The 11,336-nt window shown below is 45.7% G+C and overlaps 1 protein-coding gene and 1 long non-coding RNA gene across 3 annotated transcripts in view; one reads left to right on the top strand and one right to left on the bottom strand.

Annotated features, from left to right (window-relative positions):
• Positions 1 to 4,909: 4,909 nt before the first annotated feature.
• Positions 4,910 to 11,336, top strand: part of HDHD2 (haloacid dehalogenase like hydrolase domain containing 2) — a 35,609-nt gene continuing 29,182 nt past the window's right edge. For both annotated transcript variants that reach the window (XR_002097490.1, XM_019518136.1), the window contains exons 1-2: positions 4,910 to 4,999; positions 9,994 to 10,095. Coding sequence is in view for 1 of the 2 variants with exons in the window: in XM_019518136.1 (XP_019373681.1) it covers positions 9,995 to 10,095 (101 nt within the window). In the remaining variant the exon portion in view is untranslated. The remainder of the gene's footprint in view (positions 5,000 to 9,993; positions 10,096 to 11,336) is intronic.
• Positions 10,672 to 11,336, bottom strand: part of LOC109298010 — a 16,183-nt gene continuing 15,518 nt past the window's right edge. The window contains exon 2 of the long non-coding RNA XR_002097491.1: positions 10,672 to 10,719. This is a non-coding gene — a long non-coding RNA (uncharacterized LOC109298010). The remainder of the gene's footprint in view (positions 10,720 to 11,336) is intronic.

The following is an 11,336-nucleotide window of genomic DNA, read 5'->3' as shown; positions in this document are numbered from 1 at the left end:
TCGTAATATTTTTTCTTCTTTTTATTATAAAAAAGTAATCCGATATATAAGGATCTTCCTTCATTAGTGTGATTTGGATCATACTTGTGTGAAACAAATAAGGATATAGGCCATGACAGTGTAAGTTTCCCCGCACAACACTGCTACCGTGTCAACCTTGGAATAAAAACGCTCATAAAAATGTGGTGTTTTCACATGCATGTTAATGACATTATTTGGACTTAAACAAAATGTGGTGGAAAAAATGTCCTTTTCAGTTTAGGAATGTTAATATAGATCAGATTGGGGCTCCACACAGGTCTGAAGTACTTTTCACCCTTTTATTGATTCAGACTGTTGCAAGAGCCCATTTCTATTTAAAAAAAAAAACAAAAAAAAAAACCCAACCCCTGCCCCCCCAAAAAACAAACAAACTAAAGGACATAATTGCAAACAAAGGAAAACAAAAACTCATCTCCCCTCAAAATTCTTGAGGCTGCATACTTAATGGTTTCCACTAAGTCAGTCAACTTTAACTTCAAAGTAACTGATTTGAGCTTCGATCCACAAAAGCTTGTGCTCTCTCTATGTATCTTAGTGAGTCTGTAAAGGTGCATGTCTACCCTGCCTTCTGACAGACTTCAGACTAACATGACTAACTACCTCTCTCTGATGAGATATGTAGCGGAGGTAAAGGAAGAGCAGCATCTGCTGGTATGGCCTAGTGAAGGTCACCCTTGTTATGAGCTACATTTTGGGCTAACTGAAGTCAATGAAAAGACTCCTGTTGACTTTAGGTAGTGTTTGATCTGACCTTTTGAGCTTGATTTTCTTTTTCTCCTCTTTTAGCTCATTTTCTGATTAGGAAATTGATCTTAAAACCCCATGTCTCTTATCCCAGAGCACAAGGGTTTTTTCCCCTGTAAATTCCCTGTTTTAAGTGTGCAAAGTTCAGGGCTGAAATTATTAACAGTACACCAGTTCCTCAGGTTAGAGCCTTTTGGGGATGGAAGAAGAAAGGTAGCATGCTGGAAAGAAAGGAAGAGGGGCTAATTAGTGTTACTAGTGTCCTTGGAGTGCATTATGAATAGAGAAGGGGTGTCAGGGTATTGGAAAATGTAAAGAGTTATGGAGATAGAGACAGGGAAAAGATCCAAAAGACCTGGGGGAGTTGAGAGACGTGTGTAAGGAGCCCAGGTGAGAAAAGCAGGGGAGTGATGAGTGCGCTTATATACTGTCTACATGGACTTGAGCATCTCATCTAGCATATCTACTGAAGCGAGGAGTACCTGCTACATATCTTAATAAGCTGATTATTCAAAAAAAATCTGGAGAACAATACATAAAAATAAAGCATTGAGGATTTAAGGTTGAATCTGCTTCAGGAGAATTCAGGTAGCCCTGAAAAAGAACATGTAAAGTTTCTTTACAGAAAGTACTCTAGTTTAGAAACACGTTCCCATGCTGGACATTCTTGTTTAAAATTTGCAAAGATCTATGCAGGGCTCAAAATAACAGGAGTAGGCACCAATACAATCATATAGCTCAGGTTTCGGTTACCTTCCAGTAATTTGTTTTAATCTTGGCATGGTGGTTTCTTTCAAATTGCAGGGGGCAGATTTAAGATCAAGTAGGTGAGGGAAGTGACATGGCATTCCAAATGGAAGGCTTTTTCTCCAGGACTCATTTCCTTGGAGAAAACCAGCACATGTTGAGGCTACAACTCTAATGTCCTGACCATGGTTACGAGCACCGTTGACTTCTACGGTTGGATGAAGGCAAAAAAAATAGGTCTTCCTACTAGAGATGGGTAACTAGCAAATCTTTTTCTTGACACTTGTATTTAAAGCCTAAGGAACTTATTTAGTTCTATCATCCTACCCCAAAGAGAGAATATTTTTAGTGATTGGAGTACTTGCAAAACCCCATGGTTTAAGACTCAGCTTTCCTGCAGACTTGCTCTGTGACCTTCAGCAAGAACATTTAGGGCCAGATTGAAAACAGGTTTAAAGTGCTTGAAGAGGGTCTTCACTGAGATTTGGGCATTTAAATCCAAAATTGTCACCCCAAAAACCCCTGTTCAGGCCCCACTTAGCCCTGGTGTTGCCTAACTTCCAAGGGTTTTTCCTTGTTGACCTTAAAGTTAGTTGCCTAAGTGCCTGAAGTTCTCCTGTGCTTGCCTTGAAGGACCTCAGGCTTGACAAAGTTGAGCAGGAGAGTAGTTAGCTTATACCTAAGCCTCATCAGTAAATAGAAACTTAATAGGGTGGCAATAGAGGTTGCCTAAAATCTCATTTGTACTGCCATAAAATATTTTATGGCAGCACAAATGCTGAACAAATAAACATTGCTATCTATTGTTGCACCACATGAAAGGAAAATCAGTAGTGCAATGAAAGGTGATAATAGATTCTGCTGCTTTACAGCAGCAGATGCCTGTTGCCTCTGTGGTGCTTCCCCTGGTCCGCCAGACCCAGACCCTGGGTCTGCCTGAACAGGGGAAGCAAGGAGATCAGGGGCAGGAGGAGGGGCAACATGTGTTTTGTCCAGTGCCACTGACCAGCTGTGCCACAGCACATCATGGCACAGCTCATCTGCTTCATTCAGTGACATTTACTTCTAGTCTTAAGTGTTCCTAATTTGAAGTCCCGGAGGGGCTAGATCTAATAACATGCTATAGCAACACCGAACATGCATATACTGAATTGGGCCCCTAACAAAATATAGTGGTGGCTGCTACTACAAGGATTTAGTGACTCCCTGCAGTAGCCTAGTGATTACAGGCCTCACGGAGGATGCAGAAGCCCCAGCTTCAAGATCCTCTGACAGCTGAGGGGATTCAAACCCACAGGTCCCTACCTCAATTTCCCATTTGCCTGTAAGGGAGAGATTGCTGTAAGTCACCTAAGCTTTTGTTGGGAAGGGCAGCACATGTCTAATATAATAAATAATACTAGCATTTCCCCACCTCACAGAGCTGTTTTGAAGATAAATACATTAAAAGAACATGTAGTACCCAAACACTATTGGAATGAGTGCCATACAAATATGTAAAAAGATTTAGTAGACCGGCAGAGATACAGAATGAATAAGTGTGTTAACATGCCTTGCCTTGTTCTCCACCGAAACTGAGAGGATAGCAAGCTTTTTTTTTAACACTTCACTCATCCCTAGGATCCTGATAAGTGAAACATGAATAACTATTACAGTTTGCAAATACTGAGGAGAAGCAAGTCCCACCTCCATTCTAAAACGTCACTGAATGGCCGGGTCATAAGGAAGGCTTCCTGTTTTCACCATCTGAGCAGCAACATAAAGTTCTCTCTTCAACTCCATAATGTCTGACACCAGCAATCCGAATAGTTTATTGGATATTTAGGAAACAATGGAAATTTACTTCAGAATTACTCAAGGTTTCCCTGAAAATTGTAAAATCATACAGAAGCTGGGCTGGAAGGGACCTCCATAGGTCTTCTGGTCCAACCCCATGCCTGAGGCAGGATCACCCCCATGTAAACCATTTTGTACAAATCCATAATCTAACCTGTTAGCAAAACTACAGTCAACTCTGCTATGACACAAGACGTAACACTCTAACCTGCCACAGGTAAAGCAGGGGGACCGTGGCAGCCAAAGTCTTCCTTGGGTAAGGTTGTTAATACATGCTCATGAGAGCCCAGGTAGAGGGCCATGCCCCCCCATCCTCTCCCCCTACAGAGGAAGGCACCTCCCCCCCAATCCATACCAATCTCTGGAGCCCAAAACAGCACACACGACAGTAGATGGGGCCTAACCAGTGCCAAGCAGAGAGGCACTATCACCTCCCAGGTCTTGCAGTTCGTGCATCTTTCCCAAAACTGTATTTGCCCTTCGTGCAGCTGCATCGCACTGCAGACTCCTGTTGAGTCCATAACCTACCAAGACTCCCAGCTCCTCCTCTGTAGTGCTGCCATCCAGCCAGGTATCACCCCCCGCAGCCCAGACACAGAACAGGTTACAGTAGCCAATTCTGCCATGCCCTGGGTGTGATTACACTATTAATGGGCCTGCAGCCTGACGTGGGCCAGCCCGCAAATCCCACCAATGCTCCTTTCAGGGTGGGGATGTCACAGTTCACAGGTGAGACCAGGACAGGGCACCAGACCACCTGGGTTTAATTTCATGTGATAAAGCCATGATGCCATGGCGCACACATGCAGCACGTACATGAAGAGTGTACATGAAGCATACATGAAGTGTGTACATGAAGCATGTATGAAGTGTGCATGGAGCATACATGTAGTGTGCATGAAATGTGTACAGGAAGCATGCATAAAGTATGTACGTGACACATGCATGAAGCATGTACTGGAGGCATACATGAAACGTATATGAAGCATGTATGAAGTGTACATGATGCATGCATGAAGCTTATATGAAGCATGCACATGAAGCCTACGAGGCACATGTGCAGCATGTAGGTGAAGTGTGTATAAAGCGTGTATATGAAGCATGTATCTGAAGCATGCATGAAGCGTGCACATGCTTGCACATGAAGCACATACATGAAGCATGCACAATCCCACGGCCAGTGGCTCGCCCTGGCGGTACCTAGTGGCCGAGGGAAGCAGAGCTCCCTGCACAACCCAGCCCTCGTAGCACCTGTCCCGCCCAAGCCAGGCGTGAGAGCGACATAGCTACCCCTGCCGCAAAGCATGCTGGAACCTGCCCGCTGAGCCCCGGGCCCGTTCGCACAGCTCTGCGCAGGCGCATGCCTCTGTGGGTCCTGCACGTGCCCTGGACTCAGGGCTGAGCGCAGAAGTGCCTGTCTGCAAATACCAACCCCTTCCCCGGAGCCGCACCATGCGGAAGCCAGACGCCTGCAGCTGGGGAACAGCAGCTTTCCTAATGTTTATTCTTTGCGGAGAGAAAAAAAACAGGCGACTGATCTGGGAGCCCCTAGAGCCGTCAAGGACCCCACACTGGGAGGGTGCAGAGTGCTCGCCCCGCCCCTTGTCCGCTGGGGGTTGACTGGAGCCAGGTGAGTCGGGTAGATTGGAGGTGCCCTGAGAAACCGCCCCCCTTTCCAGAGAATGGATCTGTCCAAACCCCCTCGCTGCCACTGAGTGGACCGTACCATATATGGGATAATGGGGGGGGGAGTAGGGGAACCACCCAGGTCAATCTCTCGCCGCCCGCCTTCAGCGGAGCAGAGCGTTCCGGGGCCCCATAAGCCGTTTGGCGAGAGGACGATACCATTTCCGTGGCGGGGGGGGATGGGGACAGTCACCCATGCAGTGCTTGATATGTGGAGGACCGAGGGGTGTGGTGCTTCTTGGCCCCGCCCCCGGGCGGAGCCTGCCGGTGTGTGGGGGAGGGGGGCGTGACCCACAATGCCGTGTGGCGTCACCACGGGCGTGCTTATGTGACTGTGACTTGTGGAGGGGATGTGTCCCACAATGCCGTGAGGCATCACCAAGGGTGGCGGCATGACTTGTGATGGGGACGTATCCCACAGTGCCTTGCAGCATCGCCGAGGGTACACTCAGGTGGCAGCTGGGGAAGGTTACCACAATGCTGTGTGGTATGGCCATGGACATACCAGTATTGCCAGGTGGCTGGTGGAGGGAATGCCCTGCAGTGCTGGGCTATGCTGCCACGGGTGCACTGTTTGCACAGGTGCTCCTAGGTGGCGGTGGCGTAGCCTGTGCCCGTGACATTAGCAGACTTTGCGGTGCTGCTGAAAGTGCTTCCATGCGGCACTGTTCAGCCGTGCTCTTCTTCAGGCCCCAGTGCCCAGCACAGTGTAGCATGATCCTTGGTTGGTGTGTAGCAGATGCTGTAACAAAACTAGAGTCCTGCATTACAGCAAGGTGAAATTGTCCCATCGTGGACAGCAGAGGAAGGTATTTCCTAATGTCAGGCAGAAGGCTCGTGCCCTGCAGCTTGCAAGCTTATTTCCTTTCCAGAACTCACCCACCGTTTTTCCCATCTGTTGCAACTGTGACATTCTTGTCCGCACAAGGTAAGTTCATGACCTCAGCGCTCCCTTCTGATGGAACAAAAGAAAGGCTAAGCCCGGGTGAGAGACGTAAATACAGTTGTAAAAGACTGAATCACCCAATGTTTAATTGTGATATAGAATCATAACTAGCACAAGATACATTTGTACCAGAGTGCAGGGTCTTGTGTGGGGATATCTTATTTCCAGAGGTACAGGAAGTGAGACTTCAGTAACTGGATGCTGATGAAAATTGCAGAATATTCATAAATCGTTCCAGTATTTCTTTTTGATGGTTTAACTATTACATAGAAAGAACTGGAACTCAGAATAGCTAAGCACTGGAACAGGCTTCCTAGAAAGGTTGTGAAAACTCCAGTCTTGGAAGTCTTTTAAGAGCAGGTTAGACGAGCACTTGGCTGGGACGGGTTAGACAGGGATAATCCTGCTTGGAGCAGGGGATTGGACTAATCACCCCTTGTGGTCCCTTCCAGCCCTATTTTTCTATGATTTTGTGATTCTGTTATGGCTGAAGTATGAAACCAAGTGTCCCCTGTACTGAGTGACTTAGGGCAATAGACTAACTCATTCAGAAATGTATAAGCTTTCATAGGCAACAGCCTACTTTGTCAGATGTTATGAACAGGACAATAGCCATCAAGTAAGGATCATCCTTTAAATTAAATTAAAAGGTGTTTGGGTTTTTTTGCAGTGGTCACCCTAGTACAAAGAATTTAACCAGTTTTTTCATTTATAATACTAAGCTGTACAAGTCAGTGTGATCCCTTGTGTGACCGTTATTGAAAAGTGGGGGAGCGGAGGAGAACAGTGTATCTTTACTAATATATTGATGCACAATGTGGAATATTAGCTGGCCAACAAAGGATGGTCATCCCACATGATAGTCCTAATGTCTTAGAGCTGCCACTCCTAGCTCTGCAGATTGAGTTGAGTGAAGGGTGCTACCAAAAAAATTGCAGCTGCTCAGAAAGTTTTCATAGCTATTTTTTACTGCTGGCTGAGATGAGAATGTGCACTAATGTAATCCTGTTCAACACTCTGAGCTTAGAGGCAGTGGTAAAATGGTTTAGTTGCACTTACTGAATATACTATTTCTGTGTTTTTAGGTGCTTGACATTAGCAGGTGGTATAAGTGCTGATACCATCTCTAACATGGGATGGAAAGGATGGCTTTATGTCTAATGGTACAGGAGCCTTTCAGGGCTCTAAAACGTCTCTCAGTCTTGTGACAGGTATCAAAACCAAAATACTTCTCTGTTTATGGGCTTACCGACTGCAGATGGGAGAGCAGACAGTCATCTTTCCTGCTTGGTGCAGGGGGTTGGACTTGATGATCTTCCACAGTCCCTTCCAGCCTTACAGTCTATGAATCTATGAACAGGGAAGCAACCATGTTTCACCCCCTGCAGCTGAAATAGCAAATTGTTCTGAGCAGCAGAACATGACCATAGTGTTGCAGGGTGGAGATGACAAGGAGAGAGGAAAGGGAAAAATCTCTTTTTCCTGTTCTCCAGTCCAAAACCATAGACCACTTGCTGCACATGTACTTGAACACTCACACTTGGATTTCAAAGTCCTGTAGGACTGATTAAATTTTGAATTTTATTTTTACATCAGCTGGATTTTAGTTAGGCTGCATTGGAAGAGGGACTACATGTAACCAAATTCTCTGCTATGGGAGAAGACTGTCATCTGGGCCCAGCCTTAGGAAATGGGCTGCATCCATGAGGTCACCTGAGATGTGGGGTGAGAGGGTTAGGAGTTTCACTCACTAGGTGGAGCAGTATGAGAGCCTCTCTGTCAGCCCCTGCCCCAGTATGTATGGGTGCTATGAAGACATGAGGTTTGGCCAGAAGATCCCATGTACTCACAGATCTATTTTTCCTGCTTTTTTGTCTCCCTTACTCCTGGCGTCAGGACTAAAGGGAACCCAGGAAGTCAACTTTATGGCAGAAGGATTATGTGGGGTCATGCCGGTTTCACTGCATTCAGCCTTTACCGAGGCTGGAGGTTTTGACCTTGGGAAGATGTCTTGAGAACCTAATGGCTGCTTTTACAGTGAAATTGCCCGAGAGCCTTAAGTATTTCTGCTGGGGTAGAAGGCGCAGTTATCAGCTATTTATAACAGAAGTTTAGCCTTGGTTTAGTACCAGACACACTGTAAGATAAGTTGATTTCTTTTTTGATATCAGCTACTGCTATGTATTACTAAAATTAGGCAGATCATAAAATTGTTTGTGGAATATGCCGTGTACCTTAGATATCAGGTTTATGGTTTATCTGCACTGATAAAAAAAAAAAGGTTTGATAAAAGATTAAAATTTGCTGGGACAGGTCCCATTCATGCTTCTTGGCACCAGGCAAAATTTCAAAAGTATACACGTACTTATTCACTGACTGTGAGCAAAGCAGCTTGACACCAGCTGCTGATTAATGTCTCAGGATAACTGGCTGTATAGTTTTGATAGGCTGGTAAATTGCGGAGAAAAAGAAAAGGTTCTGTTGAATAACAGTGAGCAAGTAGTTCTGCAAGTTGGTGCAACAAGCAGGACGCATGGTTTGTAAAGAGAAATAAATTCCAGTTACGTCAGCAAGCAAGGCTGGTTTCCACAGACCTTCAGCTGTCCAAAGCGACTTGCACCTGGGACTGAACAACAGGACCCTTGTGCTTTTCCTCAATCCATTTATCTAGCTTTTGATGGCAACTTTCTGTTTTGAACTGAGTATTTGGCACAGCAGTCTGTTGTGCCTTGAGAATGAGGGTCAGATCCTCTAGTGAAGGGGTCAGCAACCTATGGCTGAAAGGCCGTATCCAGCCCACTAAGCAATTTCATCCAGCCTGCAAAGCCCATTAATTGGCAGCAGGAAGAAGTGGTGTTGGGCAGGTTAGAAGCGTGGTCCATCTCAGACACTGCTGTGGTTTTTGTCCAGCCACTTCAAAAAACGGTTATGGACCCCCACTCTAGCCTGTTGAGCATGCTCAGATCTTACTAGCCAAGGTACGAACTGCGTCTGCTCTAGGGTGGCCACTGATGCATCCCCAGTGTACAAGGCATCCCCTTGGTGAGGGGCAGGACCACTGCTCCCCTTGGCCAATCAGCGATGAGGGGTGGCGGGGATCATCACCTCCTCAGCTAATCAGCAGCAAGAAGTAGGGCCACTGGGCCCCTTCGCCAATCAGCAGCAAGGGGTGGGGCCACCCCAAAAAGCCCTTGGATGGACCAGAAACTTGCTCTTCTTGGCTTTGTACCACCCTACCTCTAGGCACAGCCAATAGAATTGTGAGGACAAATGATTGATATGTATTTCCACCAATGAACTGAGAAACAGGATTTTTTTTTTCAGTCCATTCCTTATTTAAAAACAGGATGGTCTGGTATAGAACAAGACCAGTGGCCACCTTAGTCTGCTGTCTCAGGCTCCAGTCCTGCTGGCCTTGGCTCTGCAGGTTGCCCTGGGAATGAGGTGACATGGGTTTTGTTGCTGGCTCTTTCACTGGCTATGTGATCTTAAACAAATCCCTTAACCAATCTGTGCCTGTTTTTCCTCCCTACTTTTGTAAAGCATTTGGGACTCTAGAGCTCCAAGTGCTCCATCACCCCTTTATCCTATTTATTTTCACTTGAGTGGAGTTAGTGAAGTCAGTGACACTTCAGAAATGAGCAATGTGAGACCCCCAACCAATAGTGCCATACCCAGAAATCCCTTTCCCTGTGGTCTCAGTTGTTCACAGAATATTTAGACGCGCTCGGGTAGAAACACTTAAAAAACAAATAGCACCTGATTTCCATTTATAGAGTCTATGAGAAAATACCACCCTATCAATTATGCATTTTTTTAACACTGCCTTTTATTTCCCTGTCTAAAGGGGCCCATTTCATGTTGCGAGTAATGTTATGAGTAATACCGCAGTTGGCACGAATGAGACGCTTAACTGAGTTCCTTACTTTTATTGTCCATTGTCTTCTAATCAGTTTTTTTTTGCTTGTTTTTATTTTTTTGGGGGGGTGAAGGATGGCAGCTCGGCGTGTGCTGAAAGCTGTCTTGGTGGATCTCAGTGGCACACTTCACATTGAAGACTCAGCTGTGCCGGGTGCACAGGAAGCTCTTAAAAGGCAAGTGACACCCCCCTTCCCAGTTCCTCCCTTAGACAAAGACAAGTGTATGTGCTGTTTTTACAGAGAGAGCTTGAGAGCTGAATGGGCATCCTGAAGATATAAAATGTAAGTGAACATACATATGTGGCTGTTTTCCTCTTTCATTTATGCTGCTCTGACTCCATGCTAACTTCACTAAAGCTACTGGAGTTTCAGTAGTATAAATCCGGAGTGACTGGGAGGAGTTCGAGCCGTTGGGAACTGTAGTTTATAGGAGGACTCATCTAATTTAGCCTTTCAGCTTATTTTTTTTAATTTTATTTCACTTTTTCCCTCCTTCATCTGTTAAGCAAACAGTCCCAGTTTCTCAGTGCATTGACCTACCATGCTATGAGAGTATTGGATAATGTAACCTTTCTTTTCAGAACATTAATTCCCCCAGCATCACTAGGTAGTGAGCTAGGTCAGTGTCCTGAAATACGCGGGAAAGCCCGGTAGAAATACCCCTCTGCAGTGCCTGTGCAGGGAGCTGAAACAAAAGGGTATGGTGATTTTACCTCAATGATGCAGCATCCATCTCTGCTTGTTTTTTTTTATCACATCCTAAGTGCTGGAGAACACGTCCTTCCTGGAAACCTTGTCCTGTAAAATATGAGGAAGAATACCCAACATTAAGATTGCCATCAAAATGAGTGAGAGAGGATAGCGCAGATGATGCAGATATTGTGGCCTGAGTGTGAGCATTATGTTAAATTTCTGATCTTGCAAACACTGGTAGAGTTGCTTATCTTCATCCAGTGGTCCCATTGTTTTCACTGGGATTGTCTGTGCAGCTCCAGGAAAGAACAAGTGTGTAACTCTTGACAGTGTCCTTGTAATCTAGGTAGCTCAGATAAGGCACAGCTGCCCTGGCTTTACTATGCACTAGCAACCAGAATATAGTCAGTGCCCCTGGAGAGCATGTACTCTGGTTGGTAACATGCGCTACGGTCCATGCTGCCATGTCTGCATAGCTGCTGTTACCTATGCTAGATACAATAAACCAGAACATGTATGCTATTATATGTTACAGGTAGATCTTGATGTGATTGTGTACGCTCCCTCAGAGAGAAAGCTCACATGAGAGCCAGAAAGCACAGGGTTTCCTCCTGCTTCTGTTGGAGTAGAGTTGATAGCTGCCCCCCAACCCAGCCACCTGTATGAAACTAGAGCTGGTTTTGGCAATTGTGGCTGGCTGCTGCTTCAGGTCACATTTTTTA

This window comes from Gavialis gangeticus, unplaced genomic scaffold, assembly GCF_001723915.1.
Source record: "Gavialis gangeticus isolate Ggan-Ray unplaced genomic scaffold, GavGan_comp1, whole genome shotgun sequence".
Taxonomy (NCBI): domain Eukaryota; kingdom Metazoa; phylum Chordata; order Crocodylia; family Gavialidae; genus Gavialis; species Gavialis gangeticus.
The sequence above is the reverse complement of the archived record's forward strand: the minus strand, read 5'-3'. Positions and strand labels throughout refer to the sequence as shown.